At 38.0% G+C, this 20,539-nt stretch overlaps 1 protein-coding gene across 1 annotated transcript; it reads right to left on the reverse strand.

The window, feature by feature from the left end:
- Positions 1 to 13,885: 13,885 nt before the first annotated feature.
- Positions 13,886 to 15,260, reverse strand: LOC307150185 (general transcription factor II-I repeat domain-containing protein 2A-like; the record flags this gene model as incomplete). The annotated part of the gene is made up of 3 exons (XM_079857063.1): positions 13,886 to 14,456; positions 14,509 to 14,798; positions 14,976 to 15,260. 3 exons carry the CDS (start codon positions 15,258 to 15,260, stop codon positions 13,886 to 13,888), a joined length of 1,146 nt encoding a protein of 381 aa, XP_079713189.1.
- Between the last annotated feature and the right edge of the window lie 5,279 nt (positions 15,261 to 20,539).

Raw genomic sequence — 20,539 nt, forward strand, 5'->3', positions numbered from 1 at the left:
CATAGGAAATACAGGGTTTTCAAAGCTTTTTAACAGTTATAGCGCCACCTATCTTCCGATCTACATGAAATTTTGCATGCTTCTTTAGAATGTTATGGTACATATGCTCACCAATTTTCGTGAAGTTCTGAGTTTTCGTTTAGGATTTATAGGCTTTTGAGTGCATTTTGCCACGCCCATTTTCTTTATGACCCAATATACCCATGCGAAAAATGCAAAAGTTCAACTTTTTTTTGATAATTATTGATTTTGAGATTCCATAGAATTGTCCTAGACTCGTTTGGTTCCGATCGGGCGAAAAACCTAGGACTAGTTCGCAAAAGTAGGTTTTTAACATAATTACGAATATTTAATGAACGGTTTGATTGACAGCAATGGTTCTTGAGGCAAAGTTGTTCAGCATGAGCAGATCTATCAAATGATATGCATTTTGTGACAATAAGTGTAAAACCACGTGATTACAGAGTCATAAAACTCGTTAGCGCCAACTAGTGGCCGTTTTCTTTCAAAATTCTTACAGACCTCTAGGGCCATGAGTCGAACATGCCCACCGAGTTTCGTTCCGATCGGCTTCCGTTAACCTTGTCTAATAGGTGCTCAAACTTCATTGGCCGATGGCGGCCATGTTTTTTGAGATACACCAATGTCCTCATAGACATACATGACACCTTGGACCAAGACACTGCATACCAATTTTCAAGTCAATTGGACTAATGGTCAGGTGGTTATAGCCAGTTTTATGTTTTTTTCATGTTATAGCGCCACCATGTGGCCAATCGCCGCAATTTTTTTACTCTGACCTCAGATTGACCTCATAAATAATTGTACCGAGTTTGGTGAAGATACCTCATTTACTTCTGGAGTTATGGCCGTTTTAGTGAAATAGGCTCCTCCCACAACATACAATTTGGCGCCCCTTAGCGACCGTGAATCGAAATTTCAACTTTTTTTCGATAATTATTGATATTCAGACTCCAGAGAACATTTCTGCACTGGTTTGGTTCCGATCGGTCGAAAAACCTAGGACTAGTTCGCAAAAGTAGGTTTTTGACAAAATTCAAAATGGCGGAAAAATTTGCATACCGGAAATAAAATCGGAGATATACGTTTTGTTTGCCATGAGGTCTTGATTACATTGATATAAGACACTTGAGTCTACAACATACAGTCTAGGAGTTATGAGCAGTTTCGCGCTTTTGGTCGCTGTAGCGCCACCTATGGGCCGATTTGGCTAAGTCCGTGTATCTGAGTAGCGAGCAATACTACTACCATTTGACCAAGTATCACATCTCTAGGCCTTACGGTTTTGGCTGCACGATGCGTTTTAGGGAAGAATAATAATAATAATAAAAATCAGGGCAATTACAATAGGGTTTCAGCACTTCGTGCTTGAACCCCTAATAATTAAAGCTGCAAGCAGCATTTATCGGGGTTCAAGCAATTAAGGCCTTTAAGGCCTCAAAGCACTCAAGCATAAAAAGTTATTAAGTTTTATTTAGCAAGCATTTAACCACTGACATCATAGATGGAAAAGATCATGTTCTAGCATAATTTACCATGATATACCACATTCTAAAATTATTTACCATAGTTCATCATGATTTATCATGGTTTACCATGATTTACCCTGTTCTAGCATAGTTTACCATGATTTACCATGTTCTAGCATGATAAACCACGTTCTAGAAAGATTTAACAGGATTCTTACTGATTTACCTTAATACACCACATTCTACTATTATTTACTATGACTTACCATGTTTCTAGCGTGATTTACCATGATTTACCACATTACTAGCAATTATGTGAAGTGTCAGTGCAAATGAAGTGATAAACACTGACAAAATATGATTGTGTTATAATAGTTATTGTTATACAAGTGATTTTTTTAGTGTCTACCCTAAATATGAATTAATCCAAAAGCACATGTGAAAAGACTTCATTAATAAGTAGAATGGCCAGCAGAAGCCAGTAGAAGACCACTTATTGGCTCACTTTCACTTTAAACTTAATGATTTGCACCAGTTTTCTGCACTAAATCAAACCAGTTTTTCCATGTCAACTCAATAATGCATGCTCACACACACACACACACACACGCACACGCACACGCACACACACGCACACGCACACGTTTTTTGGATATGCTATTGAGAAAATATATTTATTTGTCTATAGGCATTTCTTTGTGATCTAATAATATAAAACTATGTTGCCAGTATAGGGCTGTAACGATTCCTCAATTATAGTCAAGTACTCGATTAAAAAAAATCCTTGATTGCAATTTACCCCTAAAGTAATTGGCAAAATACCAAAAGTGGTGCATTCCACAGACGAGAATCAAACAACCGCAGAATTACAGTTTTCTAGGACAACGCGATATTTAAAACCATTTACAGTCATAGTATAGCATAGTGCCATTGTGAAATCACAAAGTCTGTGATTCAGTTAAATAAATATATCCTCTGTTTTTTGCTTGTTTGTTTTTTTTTTCACACAGAAGACACATGGGTGCAGATTAGCCTACATGTTAAAATTACCTCAGCTCCATCCACAGTAAACGCTGCTCCAAGCAAACTCAGTCTCTGCAGTGCTGTTTGTTTAGGTTTCCAATAACGTGCAAATATGGGAACGCAAGTCGGACGCAATTTGTGTTTCATAGTTGCACTGTTATCATTTGTGGAGCACATCTGGGTTTCTCAAACTGCTGTCCATCGCGATTTCAAAATAAAAGTTTAAACTCTTGCTCTGAATTTGCATGTTTTGATGTGCACATGTTCTCGTTCAAGAAATTACAGTGACTGTAGCATTTCTATCGTACAGAAGTGGTCAAATATTAAAGTTTAAGTTGACATTTGAATTAGTTGTTTGGACAATATTAAACAAGGATTTGATAATGCCAGGCTTAGTGTAACAACAACCAGGCAGCTGGCGCCCTCTGCAGGCATTTGTTATTTATGTACATAAGTTATGTTTATATTAGTTTATATAATTTATTTTACATGGGTATATTTTAACAGTGTTCTTCAATAAAACCAATATAATTACTTACTTTGATACTTTACTTGAACCAATTATTGTTGCTTGTTATTATATATTTCTATTTTAAGTCATTTTAAAGGCTGTTGTTAACTTGAATCTATTTTTTACCACAATTTTTTTATCCGATTACTTGAATAGAATACTAAAATACTAAATACTAAAATACTAAAATAATCGATAGCTACAGCCCTATCATAATAAAAAAGATTGCTTTTTAAAGCATTTGTTTGTTTCCCAATACTGAAAGCTAATGAAAAGGTAATGTGCAATCCTGCTGCTCCCTCGAGTGGACAAAAGTGGTATTAAAGCTTGCATTTTACAATTGAAGTGATTTAATGAATTAATGAATGGGAATTTCTATCTCGGGAACCAGAAGGCGAAAAAGCATATATAGTGCTTGAGGAGCCCTGTTAAATGAGACCATCAATGTGTTTTTGGGCGATTGATGCTGGAAGTTATGACTGTTCAAATGCAAATATTTGGGGGCTGTTATCTCTGGAATGCGCAGGACAAATTACACCACATTTGAATCGAAGCTAGCCAAGGATGGGCCCTTTCCAACGAGCTCTCACACAAGGTCCGGGGTGGTCTGGATCGGGAGTTACGGCCGTTCAAAATTGGGGGTCCCGCGGACTAGATCCGCGCGGGGGGCGCGCTCCCGAGGCCCGCGACGACACGTTTCGATCAAGAGCCTGGAGAAGACCTTACCATCAAAATTTGAGCGCGAAACGACTTCCCGTTTTCGAGTTATGAGTGAATTTGTATTTGGGGGCGTGGCTTAAATGCCCGTTTTACTTTCGTTTCATTTCATTAATTTACTTTAGTCCATTTCCATATCTCAGTGTGACACAATTGTCAAGTAATACTCCAATAGAGAATAGATACAAAATATGATTTAAAATGTTAAAATAATGATTTTATAAAGTCTAAATATGAATTATATGACAATATTAGGGAGCAGTATGATGAAATGGCAGCAGGGGGCAGTAAAATACCACTTATTGGCTTAATGACATGTTATATCATTTTTACCTTTTTAACTGTTATAGAGGCAAATTTTGTCTGATCTGTCTGAAATTTTTCATGCTTATTAAGAGTCATGAACATTATTATATGAGAATTATATGAACATAGATAGGAATAGGAATTTTTCCTAGGAAAAGACCATTCACAGCCAATACAGGCAATTTACCATAGGAAATATATGGTTTTAAAGCGTTTTAACAGTTATAGCGCCACCTTTGGTCCGATCTCCATACAAATTTCCAGGCTTCTTTAGCATGTTATGACAAATATGCGCATCAATTTTTGTGAAGTTCTGTGTTTTCGTTTAGGATTTATAGGCTTTTGAGTGCATTTTGCCACGCCCATTTTCTTTATGACCCAATATACCCATGCGAAAAATGCAAAAGTTCGACTTTTTTTTTGATAATTATTTATCTAGAGAGTCCATAGAATTGTCTTAGACTCGTTTGGTTCCGATCGGGCGAAAAACCAGGGACTAGTTCGCAAAAGTAGGTTTTTAACATAATTACAAATATTTAATGAACGGTTTGATTGACAGCAATGGTTCTTGAGGCAAAGTTGTTCTCCATGAGAAGGTCTATCAAATGATATGCATATTGTGTGGATATTTGTAACACCACGTGATTACGGAGCTGTAAAACTCGTTAGCGCCAACTAGTGGCCGATTTCTTTCAAAATTCTTACAGACCTCTAGGGCCATGAGTCAAACATGCCTACCGAGTTTTGTTCCGATCAGCCTCCGTTAACCTTGTCTAATAGGTGCTCAAATTTCATTGGCCGATGGCGGCCATGTTTTTTGAGATACGCCAATTTCCTCATAGACATACAAGGCACCTTGGACCAAGACACTGCATACCAATTTTCAAGTCAATCAGACTAACGGTCAGGTCGTCATAGCCCTTTTCATGTTTTTTTCATGTTATAGCGCCACCTAGAGATTAATCGTCGCGATTTTTTTACTGTGACCCAAGATTGAACTCCTACACATGTGGACCGAGTTTGGTGAAGATACCTCATTTACATCTTGAGTTATAGCCCTTTTAGTAAAATAGGCTCCTCCCACAACATTAGTTTTGCGCCCCCTAGCGACTGTGAATCGAAATTTCAACTTTTTTTCGATAATTATTGATATTCAGACTCCAGAGAACATTTCTGCACTGGTTTGGTTCCGATCGGACGAAAAACCTAGGACTAGTTCGCAAAAGTAGGTTTTTGACAAAATTCAAAATGGCGGAAAAATTTGCATACCGGAAATGAAATCGGAGATATACGTTTTGTTCTTCAGGGTTCCAGCTTTCCAATGATATAAGACACTTGAGTCTACGACATATGGTCTAGGAGTTATGAGCAGTTTCGCGCTTTTGGTCGCTATAGCGCCACCTATGGGCCAATCGGAGTCATACTCTCTGAACCTCTCCTCGATTTTTGTACTACCATTTGGCAAAGTTTCAAGTCTCCAGCACTTACGGTTTAGGCTGCACGATGCGTTTTACGGCAGAAGAAAAATAATAAAAATCAGCACAATTACAATAGGGTTTCAGCACTTCGTGCTTGAACCCCTAATTAAAGCTGCAAGCAGCATTTATCGGGGTTCAAGCATTTAAGGCCTTTAAGCACATAAGCATTTAAGACATTAAGTTTTATTTGGAAAGCTTTTAACCACTGAAATAATAGATGGAAAAGACCATTTACAGCCAAAACAGGCAATTTACCATAGGAAATATATGGTTTTCAAAGCTTTTTGACAGTTATAGCGCCAGCTATTGTCCGATCTCCATGAAATTTTGCACGCTTGTTTACAATGTTATGGCACATATGCTCACCAATTTTTGTGAAGTTCTGAGTTTTCGTTTAGGATTTATAGGCTTTTGAGTGCATTTTGCCACGCCCATTTTCTTTATGACCCAATTATAGCCATACGAAAAATTCAAAAGTTCAACTTTTTTTCGATAATTATTGATCAGGAGAGTCCAGAGAATTGTCCTAGACTGGTCTGGTTCCGATCGGGCGAAAAACCAGGGACTAGTTCGCAAAAGTAGGTTTTTAACATATTCGCAAATAATTAATGAACGATTTGATTGACAGCAATGGTTCTTGAGGCAATGTTGTTCAGCATGAGCAGATCTATCAAATGATATGCATTTTGTGACAATAAGTGTAACACCACGTGATTACAGAGCCGTAAAACTCGTTAGCGCCAACTAGTGGCCGATTTCTTTCAAAATTCTTACAGACCTCTAGGGCTATGAGTTGAACATGCCCATCGAGTTTCGTTCCGATCGGCCTCCGTTAACCTTGTCTAATAGGTGCTCAAACTTCATTGGCCGATGGCGGCCATGTTTTTTGAGATACACCAATGTCCTCATAGACATACATGACACCTTGGGCCAAGACACTGCATACCAATTTTCAAGTCAATCGGACTAACGGTCAGGTGGTTAAAGCCTGTTTTATGATTTTTTCATGTTATAGCGCCACCATGTGGCCAATCGCCGCGATTTTTTTACTGTGACCTCAGATTGACCTCTTACACATGTGTACCGAGTTTGGTGAAGATACCTCATTTACTTCTGGAGTTATAGCCATTTTAGTAAAATAGGCCCCTCCCACAACGTACGTTTTGGCGCCCCTTAGCGTTCGTGAATCGAAATTTCAACTTTTTTTCGATAATTATTGATATTCAGACTCCAGAGAACATTTCTGTACTGGTTTGGTTCCGATCGGGCGAAAAACCTAGGACTAGTTCGCAAAAGTAGGTTTTTGGCAAAATTCAAAATGGCGGAAAATCTATCATGGCGGAAATGAAATCGGAGATATACGTTTTGTTCGTCAGGCATCCAGCTTTCCAATGATATAAGACACTTGAGTCTACGACATACGGTCTAGGAGTTCTGAGCAGTTTCGCGCTTTTGGTCGCTGTAGCGCCACCTATGGGCCGATTTGGCTAAGTCCGTGTATCTGAGTAGCGAGCAATACTACTACCATTTGACCAAGTATCACGTCTCTAGGCCTTACGGTTTTGGCTGCACGATGCGTTTTAGGGAAGAATAATAATAATAATAAAAATCAGGGCAATTACAATAGGGTTTCAGCACTTCGTGCTTGAACCCCTAATAAAAATCAGCACAATTACAATAGGGTTTCAGCACTTCGTGCTTGAACCCCTAATAATCAGTACAATTACAATAGGGTTTCAGCACTTCGTGCTTGAACCCCTAATAATAATAATAAAAATCAGCACAATTACAATAGGGTTTCAGCATTTCATGCTTGAACCCCTAATAAGAAGAGACGTTTTGGACAGTTATAGCGCCACCTATTGTCCGATCTTCACGAAACTTGGCATGCTTCTTCACCATGTTCTGACACATCTGCTCATCGATTTTTGTGAAGTTTGGGGTTTTCCCTTAGGTTGTATAGGCTTTTGAGTGTTTTTTTGTCCCACCCCTTTCCTAAACGACCCTGTTACAGCCAGGCCAATGCAAAAGTTCAACTTTTTTTTGATAATTATTGATCTAGAGACTCCAGAGAACTGTGCTAGACTGGTCTGGTTCTGATTGGGCCAAAAACCTAGGACTAGTTCGCAAAAGTAGGTTTTTCACTAAATTGCCCATAGAAAAATTTTTGGAGATAGCCATTTTGTCCGTCTGGATCCAGGGATCACAGTGATGCTAAAATTGAGACTCTAGGACAAACTGTCTAGGAGTTATGAGCAATTTAGTAAATGTGGTCATTATAGCGCCACCTATGGGCCAATCGGGGTCATATTTTGATAGGTTCTCCTCAAATTGAGGACTACCATTTGGCCAAGTTTCAAGGTTCCAGCTCTTACGGTTTGGGCTGCACGATGCGTTTTAGGGCGGAATAATAATAATAATAATAATAATAATAATAAAAAGCTGCAAGCAGCATTTAGCGGGGTTCAAGCATTTAGGGTCTTTAAGCACATAAGGCAGTTTAGTGAGTTGTCTGAGTTTTTGTTTAGGATTTACAGGCTTTTGAGTGTTTTTTGCTAATTATTTTCTAAATGATCCTGTTATGGCTACCCAATGGGTAAAGTTAAAGTTTTTTATATAATTAATAATCTAGAGCTTCCAGAGAATTGTACTGCACTGGTATATTTCCGATCGGGCGAAAAACCTAGGACTAGTTCGCAAAAGTAGGTTTTTAACATAATCGCAAGTATTTAATGAACAAATTGATTGACAGCATTAGTTCTTGAGGCAAAGTTGTTCAGTATGAGGAGATCTATCAAATGATATGCATCACGTGATTACATAGCCGTAAAACCTGTTAGCGTCAACTAGTGGCTGATTTTTCAAAATTCTTACAGACCTCTAGGGCCACGAGTCGAACATGCTCAGAGTTTCGTTCTGATTGGCCTCCGTTAAGAGCAAACTAACAGCTTTGAATTAAAATGGTGAGGTATCCTGTTGTAAACATCAACCATGCCTGTTGACAGTTCTCTTTTGTGGGAAGGGAATGAAAAGTTCTCAAATCCGCAGCACAGCCTCAGACATAACATTTATATCCATGATCTGCCATTTTCACTATTGTCCTTGCTTGCTTCTTCACAATACCTGCAGATCTTCTGATGATTCGGCTGTGCAGGTCCACATTAACACTGCCTGGCCTAGAACATGGACTGGAAAATGCAAATTTTGGGGGGTATAAATATTAATGATCCTGACTCCAACATCACAGTCGGTGTTATGGTGGGATTCACTCATTTTTCAGCGGTCTTTTGCAAACAGGAGATTTACACATGAAGGAGGAAACAATGGTGTTTGAGGCTCACGGTATGTCAGTTCCATGTCCAGAACTCGTATCATTCAACTATGCCAAGATAAATACAGTTTTCAATTGTATGGAACCTTTAAAATAGATGATTAGTAATATAATGCTTACTTGGAGTCTGAAATGGCTTTAACAAAATAAGAAAAATAGTCTTAGATTTCTGTTCATTCTAATCATGTACAAATAAAGTAGCACAGTAAGATTACATTTATTTGAATGCATTAGTGAGTGTGTGATTGTGCTGTGTGTGCTGTGTGTGCTGTGTTGTTGTCAATACTAAAAGTGAAGGTGTAGTTGATATCTTTGGTGATAATATCTGTAGTAATCATAAAAAAACAATTAAGAAATAAAGAATTAAAATTACAAATAATATTCTATTAAGATATGAGTTACAATAACATGATTTGCAATAGTAATAATATCAATAATATGCACAATACACACAGATTAGACTATCAGGTCTGTGTTTTACAAAAACATTAGTATTGCAGCCAATGTGAGTCTGTGGGATTTATAAACAGACAAAATATGATTTGAAATGTTATTTTAATGATTTTATTAAGTTTAAACAATATTTCAAATGGAAAAAAAATGAAAAATTATATTTTAGTGAGCAGAATGAACCAATGAGTGTTCTTCTTCTGGTGGTTAAAATGTAAATGAAAACAATAATACTTAAACAATAATACTTAATACACTAACCATGCTTGAACACACACATGCACACACATTTTGTTGTAGATGTAGATATTTAAAATAAAAGATAGGTAACAAAATGATAATTGCAAATCTCCTCTGTATAACACCATTTTCAGATTTCAAATTAATCACTGAGAGGCAGAATTGTTCAAACTGAGAGCTCAGTAAAAATGAAGTGATAAACTTTGACAAAACATGACTGTGTTATAATAGGTGATTTTCATGCAAGTAATTTTATATAGTCCAAAAACTTATGCAAAAGCACAGATGAAAATATTTTATTAAGTAGAATGTCCTGCAGAGGGCAGTAGAAGACCACTAATTGACTCACTTTCATTTGAAAGACTTTTTTATCCACCAGTAAAACAAAGCAGTTTCTCCATGTTCTTTCCATTAAGCATGCTTACACACACAGACACATACACAAACACACACACATCCACACACACACACACACAAAGACAAATATGTTTTCAATGGTTTTAGGATGTGATATTGTGAAAATATCTTCATCTCCTCATCTTGAACAACTTTGCCTCAAGAATCACTAATGTCAATCAAACCGTTCATAATCATAATAAAAAAATAAAATATATACAAATATCATAATAAAAAAAAAAACATCATAATAAAAAAGATTGCTTCTTAAAGCATTTGTTTATTTCCCAATACTGAAAGCGAATTAAAAGATCATGCGTAATCCTGCTGCTCCCTCTAGTGGACAACAGTGGTATTATAGCTTACATTTTACAGTTGAAGTGTTTGAATGAATGAATGGGAATTTGTTTTTTTACTTATATCTCAGGAACCAAAAGGCGAAAAATTCTGAAACTCAGAGCATAGATAGTGCTTGAGGAGCCCTGTTGAATGAGACCATCAAGGTGTTTTTGGGCGATTGGGGCTGGGAGTTATGACTGTTATAAGGCATATCTGTTCGGGCTATTATCTCTGGAATGCCCAGGGCAAATAACACCACATTTGAATCGAAGATAGCCAAGGACGGGCCCTTTCCAACGAGCTCTCACACAATGTTCGGGGTGGTCTGGGTCGGGAGTAATGGCCGTTCAAAATCGGGGGTCCCGCGGGCTGGCGATGCGCGGGGGGCGCGCTCCCGAGGCCCGCGACGACACGTTTCGATCAAGAGCCCGGAGAGGTCCTCACCATCAAAATTTGAGCGCGCAACGACTTTCCGTTTTCGAGTTATGAATGAATTTGTATTCGGGGGCGTGGCTTAAATGCCGTTATACTTTCGTTTCATTTCATTCATTTACTTTCGTCCATTTCCATATCTCAGTGTAACACAATTGTCAATAGTAATACTCAATAGATGAGTTTTGACAAAATGTGATTGTAAATGTTAAAATAATGATTTTATAAAGTCTAAATATGAATTTTATAACAATATTAGGGAGTAGTATGATGAAATGACAGCAGGGGGCAGTAAAATACCACTTATTGGCTTAATATGTCATTATATTCATATAAAATCACCTTTTGAAGAAGTTAAACTTTTTTTCTGATAATTATTGATCTAGAGAGTTCAGAGAATTGTGCTGCACTGGTTTTGAACATTATGATATGAACATTATATGATGATAGAAGACACCATTTACAGCAAATACAGGCAATTTACCATAGGAAATATATGGTTTTAAAGCGTTTTAACAGTTATAGCGCCAACTACGGTCCGATCTCCATAAAATTTTCCATGCTTCTTTAGCAGGTTATGACACATATGCTCATCAATTTTTGTGAAGTTCTGAGTTTTCGTTTAGGATTTATAGACTTTTGAGTGCATTTTGCCACGCCCATTTTCTTTATGACCCCAATATACCCATGCGAAAAATGCAAAAGTTCAACTTTTTTTTGATAATTATTGATCTAGAGAGTCCATAGAATTGTCCTAGACTCGTTTGGTTCTGATCGGGCGAAAAACCTAGGACTAGTTCGCAAAAGTAGGTTTTTAACATAATTACGAATATTTAATGAACGGTTTGATTGACAGCAATGGTTCTTGAGGCAAAGTTGTTCAACAAGAGGAGATCTATGAAATGGTATGCATTTTGTGACAATAAGTGTAACACCACGTGATTACAGAGCCATAAAACTCGTTAGCGCCAACTAGTGGCCGATTTCTTTTAAAATTCTTACAGACCTCTAGGGCCATGAGTAGAACATGCCCACCGAGTTTTGTTCCGATCGGCCTCCGTTAACCTTGTCTAATAGGTGCTCAAACTTCATTGGCCGATGGCGGCCATGTTTTTTGAGATACGCCAATGTCCTCATAGACATACATGACACCTTGGACCAAGACACTGCATACCAATTTTCAAGTCAATCGGACTAACGGTCAGGTGGTTAAAGCCTGTTTTATGTTTTTTTCCTATTATAGCGCCACCATGTGGCCAATCGCCGCGATTTTTTTACTGTTACCTCATATTGAGCTCATACATATGTGTACCGAGTTTGGTGAAGATACCTCATTTACTTCTGGAGTTATAGCCATTTTAGTAAAATAGGCCCCTCCCACAACGTACGTTTTGGCGCCCCTTAGCGTCCGTGAATCGAAATTTCGACTTTTTTTCGATAATTATTGATCTTCAGTCTCTAGAGAACATTTCTGCACTGGTTTGGTTCCGATCGGGCGAAAAACCAGGGACTAGTTCGCAAAAGTAGGTTTTTGACAAAATTCAAAATGGCGGAAAATCTATCATGGCGGAAATGAAATCGGAGATATGCGTTTTGTTCGTCAGGCGTCCAGCTTTCCAATGATATAAGACACTTGAGTCTACGACATACGGTCTAGGAGTTCTGAGCAGTTTTGCGCTTTTGGTCGCTATAGCGCCACCTATGGGCCAATCGAGGTCATACTTTGATACGTTCTCCCCAAATTGAGGACTACCATTTGGCCAACTTTCAAGGTTCCAGCTCTTACGGTTTGGTCTGCACGATGCGTTTTAGGGGAAAATAATAATAATTAAAGCTGCAAGCAGCATTTATCGGGGTTCAAGCAATTAAGGCCTTTAAGGCCTCAAAGCACAAAAGCATAAAAAGTTATTAAGTTTTATTTAGCAAGCATTTAACCACTGACATCATAGATGGAAAAGATCTTGTTCTAGCATGATTTACCATGATATACCACATTCTAAAATTATTTACCATAGTTCATCATGATTTATCATGGTTTACCATGATTTACCCTGTTCTAGCATAGTTTACCATGATTTACCATGTTCTAGCATGATAAACCACGTTCTAGAAAGATTTAACTGGATTCTTACTGATTTACCTTAATACACCACATTCTACTATTATTTACTATGACTTACCATATTTCTAGCGTGATTTACCATGATTTACCACATTACTAGCAATTATGTGAAGTGTCAGTGCAAATGAAGTGATAAACACTGACAAAATATGATTGTGTTATAATAGTTATTGTTATACAAGTGATTTTTTTAGTGTCTACCCTAAATATGAATTAATCCAAAAGCACATGTGAAAAGACTTCATTAATAAGTAGAATGGCCAGCAGAAGCCAGTAGAAGACCACTTATTGGCTCACTTTCACTTTAAACTTAATGATTTGCACCAGTTTTCTGCACTAAATCAAACCAGTTTTTCCATGTCAACTCAATAATGCATGCTCACACACACACACACACACGCACACGCACACACACACACACGCACACACACACACGTTTTTTGGATATGCTATTGAGAAAATATATTTATTTGTCTATAGGCATTTCTTTGTGATCTAATAATATAAAACCATGTTACCAGTATAGGGCTATAACGATTCCTCAATTATAGTCAAGTACTCGATTTAAAAAAATCCTTGATTGCAATTTACCCCTAGAGCAGGGGTGGGCAATTAATTCTGACAAGGGGCCACATGAGAAACCTGAATCGTGTCAGAGGGCCACACCAACAATAACACTTAATTCTGCTCAGCTTTCTTCCATTGTACAATTCCCTTAATTATATATTATGAATAGCTGGTACTGGTAATCAGTAGAATAAAACTAAAATAAAATTCTGTTTATATTAGGCTAAGTGAAATTGTGGTGCGTAGGTCAAATAAAACAAAAACAATCACTGAATCAGTGCAATTTAATTTGAACTTGTTAATCTTCAAAAACAAAGAATAACAAAAGGTTTATAGAAATGTAACAACACAGCAACTTGTAATGTTTTCCTCCTCATTTTACCTTTTCAGTACAATTAACACAGTCAGTTCTGGGCTTAAACAAGGGCAGCATGTTTATAGACATGTAATAAATTGTAATGTTTTCCTCCTCATTTTACCCTTTCAGTGAGAATAATCCAGTCTGTTCTGGGCTTGAACAAGGGCACTGAAATCTGGCTGCATGTCTGAGGTGGCTATACGAAGGACAGCTGAGAGGTGGTCATCAGTGATAGAAGATCTGTGTTTGGATTTGTTGAACTTCATCACTGAGAATGTCTGTTCACATACATAAGTAGATCCAAAGAGGACTAGAATCCTCTGAGCATGCCTCCTCAGGTGTGGGAAGTTCTCTTCTTTGAGGGAGGCATAAAAGTCCAGCAGTGAGGCTGACCTGAAGTGCTCTGCCAGAAGTGTGTCAGACTGCAGGTCAATCAGTTCCATCTGAACATCACTTGGAGCATTATCCACATTGCAGTTGAAGGGAGAAGAAACCATGTGCATTTCATTTTCTATAGCTTTGAAATCTTGAAATCGCCTTGAAAACTCTGCATGCAGTGCTTCTAACATGGGTGAGTACTTGTGGATGTGATCGGCTGATGGTGTGGCCTCCTTTAGTGTTGGCAAGTGGGTCAGAAGGTTGTCCTTCACTTGGCTTGAGATAAGCTGCAACTTCCTCATGAAAGCCTTCACTGCACTGCAGTTTGACATTTAGTTCATTCATTAGTGCAGTTACATCTACAGCAAACCCGAGGTCTGCCACCCAGTCCTCATCAGAAAGCTCTGGGATGTCATGTCCTTTCTTCACACAGAAATCCTGAATCTGTTCTCTCAGGTCCCAGACACTTTTCAGTACCTTGCCTAGGCTGAGCCACCTGACAGGGCAGTGGTAGCTGATGTCACCATGTTCCATCTCATTTTCCTCCAAAAGAGCAACAAATTGTCTGTGATTTAATGCTCTCGCTCTGATGAAGTTAACTGTTTTAGTTACTGCATCAACAACATGGTTCATCTTTAACACTGTCTTACACAACACTTCCTGGTGGATAATACAATGCAAAAATGTCAATTTCTGCACAGGATTAAGTTCTGTCACTTTATCCTGCATTCTCTTTAAAAGACCGACATTTTTCCCAGTCAGATTTGGACAACCATCTGTTGTCACACCTGCCAGATTCTCCCATTTCAGTCCTAACTTGTCCAAACATTTATTTACCTCTTTGAATAAGTCATTACCAGTGGTTGTCCCTTTCATTGACTGCATGGATGCCAGCTCCTCCGTGACTTGAAAGTCTGCAGTCATTCCACGTAAGAAGATGAGAAGCTGAGCGGTATCACGCACATCGCAGCTCTCGTCCAAAGCCAGAGAAAAACAGTCAAAGTCTGCAGCTCTGTTCTTCAGCTGAAGCTCCAAGTTTACACCGATGTCCTCAACCCGCCTCGTCACAGTGCGTCGGGAGAGTGAGATGTTCTCAAACGCGTCCTTTTTCTCCGGGCACATCAGTGCAACCGAGTCCAATAAGCACTCCTTAATAAACTCTCCGTCCGAAAATGCCTTACTTTTTCTGGCGATTTTGTGAGAAATGACATAACTTGTCCTAACGGCTGCTTCTCTGGTGGTGTAAAGTTTTGTAAAAAGTCCTTGTTGAGTGTGCAGTTTTGCTAGCAACGCATCAGACACACTTGCGCGCTCTTTTTCAGACAGATTTCTGTATTTATCCTCGTGTTTAGTAGTGTAGTGCCGATTCAAATTGTAATCTTTTAACACAGCGACCTGTGTACCGCAAATCAAGCACACAGCGTTACCTTTAATTTCTGTGAAGAAGTACTTGGCAGTCCATGTCTTGTTAAAAACACGACATTCATTATCAACTTTTCTTTTCTTAGCGTGTGCTGACATTTTGAGGGTAACACCACTTGTTGCTATTCAACTTCACTGTCGCCTGGCAACAGAGCGCGAGCCTCCGCTGAGTGCGCGCGCATTCCGCGCAACTCCCCAAACAGATCTTCGGATGCGGAGGCGCGCGTGCGCTGTTAAGACGAATCTGCCCAAGCAGACGGATATTAGTTTTTTTATTACCTTCGCGCTCATGCGGACGCGTCGAGTTTGACTGCAGTATCTTCTATTCTATGCGCCTTATAATCCGGTGCGCCTTATAGTGCGGAAAATACGATAGATATTTTTATAATCTATGTTGGGCCGGGGCCGGACAGGGACACACAAAGGGCCGGATGTGGCCCGCGGGCCGTAATATGCCCAGGTCTGCCCTAGAGTAATTGGCAAAATACCAAAAGTGGTGCATTCCACAGACGAGAATCAAACAACCGCAGAATTACAGTTTTCTAGGACAACGCGATATTTAAAACCATTTACAGTCATAGTATAGCATAGTGCCATTGTGAAATCACAAAGTCTGTGATTCAGTTAAATAAATATATCTTCTGTTTTTTGCTTGTTTGTTTTTTTTTCACACAGAAGACACATGGGTGCAGATTAGCCTACATGTTAAAATTACCTCAGCTCCATCCACAGTAAACGCTGCTCCAAGCAAACTCAGTCTCTGCAGTGCTGTTTGTTTAGGTTTCCAATAACGTGCAAATATGGGAACGCAAGTCGGACGCAATTTGTGTTTCATAGTTGCACTGTTATCATTTGTGGAGCACATCTGGGTTTCTCAAACTGCTGTCCATCGCGATTTCAAAATAAAAGTTTAAACTCTTGCTCTGAATTTGCATGTTTTGATGTGCACATATTCTCGTTCAAGAAATTACAGTGACTGTAGCATTTCTATCGTACAGAAGTGGTCAAATATTAAAGTTTAAGTTGACATTTGAATTAGTTGTTTGGACAATATTAAACAAGGATTTGATAATGCCAGGCTTAGTGTAACAACAACCAGGCCGCTGGCGCCCTCTGCAGGCATTTGTTATTTATGTACATAAGTTATGTTTATATTAGTTTATATAATTTATTTTACATGGGTATATTTTAACAGTGTTCTTCAATAAAAACCAATATAATTACTTACATTGATACTTTACTTGAACCAATTATTGTTGCTTGTTATTATATATTTCTATTTTAAGTCATTTTAAAGGCTGTTGTTAACTTGAATCTATTTTTTACCACAATTTTTTTTATCCGATTACTTGAATAGAATACTAAAATACTAAATACTAAAATACTAAAATAATCGATAGCTACAGCCCTATCATAATAAAAAAGATTGCTTTTTAAAGCATTTGTTTGTTTCCCAATACTGAAAGCTAATGAAAAGGTAATGTGCAATCCTGCTGCTCCCTCGAGTGGACAAAAGTGGTATTAAAGCTTGCATTTTACAATTGAAGTGATTTAATGAATTAATGAATGGGAATTTATATCTCGGGAACCAGAAGGCGAAAAAGCATATATAGTGCTTGAGGAGCCCTGTTAAATGAGACCATCAATGTGTTTTTGGGCGATTGATGCTGGAAGTTATGACTGTTCAAATGCAAATATTTGGGGGCTTTTATCTCTGGAATGCGCAGGACAAATTACACCACATTTGAATCGAAGCTAGCCAAGGATGGGCCCTTTCCAACGAGCTCTCACACAAGGTTCGGGGTGGTCTGGATCGGGAGTTACGGCCGTTCAAAATCGGGGGTCCCGCGGACTAGATCCGCGCGGGGGGCGCGCTCCCGAGGCCCGCGACGACACGTTTCGATCAAGAGCCTGGAGAAGACCTTACCATCAAAATTTGAGCGCGAAACGACTTCCCGTTTTCGAGTTATGAGTGAATTTGTATTTGGGGGCGTGGCTTAAATGCCCGTTTTACTTTCGTTTCATTTCATTAATTTACTTTAGTCCATTTCCATATCTCAGTGTGACACAATTTTCAAGTAATACTCCAATAGAGAATAGATACAAAATATGATTTAAAATGTTAAAATAATGATTTTATAAAGTCTAAATATGAATTATATGACAATATTAGGGAGCAGTATGATGAAATGGCAGCAGGGGGCAGTAAAATACCACTTATTGGCTTAATGACATGTTATATAATTTTTACCTTTTTAACTGTTATAGAGGCAAATTTTGTCTGATCTGTCTGAAATTTTTCATGCTTATTAAGTGTCATGAACATTATTATATGAGAATTATATGAACATAGATAGGAATAGGAATTTTTCCTAGGAAAAGACCATTCACAGCCAATACAGGCAATTTACCATAGGAAATATATGGTTTTAAAGCGTTTTAACAGTTATAGCGCCACCTTTGGTCCGATCTCCATACAAATTTCCAGGCTTCTTTAGCATGTTATGACAAATATGCGCATCAATTTTTGTGAAGTTCTGTGTTTTCGTTTAGGATTTATAGGCTTTTGAGTGCATTTTGCTACGCCCATTTTCTTTATGACCCAATATACCCATGCGAAAAATGCAAAAGTTCGACTTTTTTTTGATAATTATTTATCTAGAGAGTCCATAGAATTGTCTTAGACTCGTTTGGTTCCGATCAGGCGAAAAACCAGGGACTAGTTCGCAAAAGTAGGTTTTTAACATAATTACAAATATTTAATTAACGGTTTGATTGACAGCAATGGTTCTTGAGGCAAAGTTGTTCTCCATGAGAAGGTCTATCAAATGATATGCATATTGTGTGGATATTTGTAACACCACGTGATTACGGAGCTGTAAAACTCGTTAGCGCCAACTAGTGGCCGATTTCTTTCAAAATTCTTACAGACCTCTAGGGCCATGAGTCGAACATGCCTACCGAGTTTTGTTCCGATCAGCCTCCGTTAACCTTGTCTAATAGGTGCTCAAATTTCATTGGCCGATGGCGGCCATGTTTTTTGAGATACACCAATGTCCTCATAGACATACAAGGCACCTTGGACCAAGACACTGCATACCAATTTTCAAGTCAATCGGACTAACGGTCAGGTCGTCATAGCCCTTTTCATGTTTTTTTCATGTTATAGCGCCACCTAGAGTTTAATCGTCGCGATTTTTTTACTGTGACCCAAGATTGAACTCCTACACATGTGGACCGAGTTTGGTGAAGATACCTCATTTACATCTTGAGTTATAGCCCTTTTAGTAAAATAGGCTCCTCCCACAACATTAGTTTTGCGCCCCCTAGCGACTGTGAATCGAAATTTCAACTTTTTTTCGATAATTATTGATATTCAGACTCCAGAGAACATTTCTGCACTGGTTTGGTTCCGATCGGACGAAAAACCTAGGACTAGTTCGCAAAAGTAGGTTTTTGACAAAATTCAAAATGGCGGAAAAATTTGCATACCGGAAATAAAATCGGAGATATACGTTTTGTTCTTCAGGGTTTCAGCTTTCCAATGATATAAGACACTTGAGTCTACGACATATGGTCTAGGAGTTATGAGCAGTTTCGCGTTTTTGGTTGCTATAGCGCCACCTATGGGCCAATCGGAGTCATACTCTCTGAACCTCTCCTCGATTTTTGTACTACCATTTGGCAAAGTTTCAAGTCTCCAGCACTTACGGTTTAGGCTGCACGATGCGTTTTACGGCAGAAGAAAAATAATAAAAATCAGCACAATTACAATAGGGTTTTAGCACTTCGTGCTTGAACCCCTAATAATAAAAATCCGTACAATAACAATAGGGTTTCAGCACTTCGTGCTTGAACCCCTAATTAAAGCTGCAAGCAGCATTTATCGGGGTTCAAGCAGTTAAGGCGTTTAAGGTTTTTAAGCACAAAAGCATCAAAAGTCATTAAGATTTATTTAGCAAGCATGTAACCACTGACATAATAGATTGGAAAAGACCATTTACAGCCAATACAGGCAATTTACCATGGGATATATATGGTTTTAAAGCTTTTTAACAGTTATAGCGCCACCTATGGTCCGATCTCCATAAAATTGTTTATTGTGACCTCAAATTGAACCCATACACATGTGTACTGAGTTTGGTGAAGATATCTCATTTACTTCTTGAGTTATAGCCATTTTAGTAAAATAGGCTCCTCCCACAAAAATTGACCACATTCTAGTATTATTTACTATGATTCTAGTTTACCATAATTTATCATGATTTATCATAGCTTTCCATGATTTACCATGTTAATTGTCAATAGTAATTGTTATATAAGTGATTTTTAGTGTCTTATTGTTATATAAGTGATTTTTAGAGTCTAATGAATGCAAAAGCATATGTGAGTAGACTTCATTAATAAGTAGAATGACCAGCAGAGGGCAGTAGAAGACCACATATTGGCTCACTTTTACTTCAGACTTCTTGATTTTCACCATTTTTCTGCACTAAAGCAAAACAGTTTTTCCATTTTAACTCCATAATGCATGTTTACACACACACACACACACACACACACACACACACACACACACACACACACACACACACACACACACACAAAGACAAAGACAAATGTTGTTATTTTTTCAATGCTATTGGGATATGTCATTATATAAAATATTATTTGAATGGTCTATAAACATTTCACAAAGTCTTTGTAAGCTATTAATCAGATGATTCAGAATTTATTCAGAAACCTAAGACTACACACACACATTATGTTGTAGATACAGACGTTTGAAATATATGATGTGATCAAACTGTCAATACTAATACTTTAACAGATGGATTTTGACTAAATGTAATTGTAAATGTCAAAATAGTGATTTTATAAAGTCTAAATATAAATTATAGAACAATATGACAAAATGACTATTTTAAACAGCAGGGGGCAGTAAAATACCACTTATTGGCTTAATATACCATTATATT

The sequence above is a fragment of the Squalius cephalus genome (genome assembly GCF_949319135.1).
Source record: "Squalius cephalus genome assembly, chromosome: 22".
Lineage (NCBI taxonomy): Eukaryota > Metazoa > Chordata > Actinopteri > Cypriniformes > Leuciscidae > Squalius > Squalius cephalus.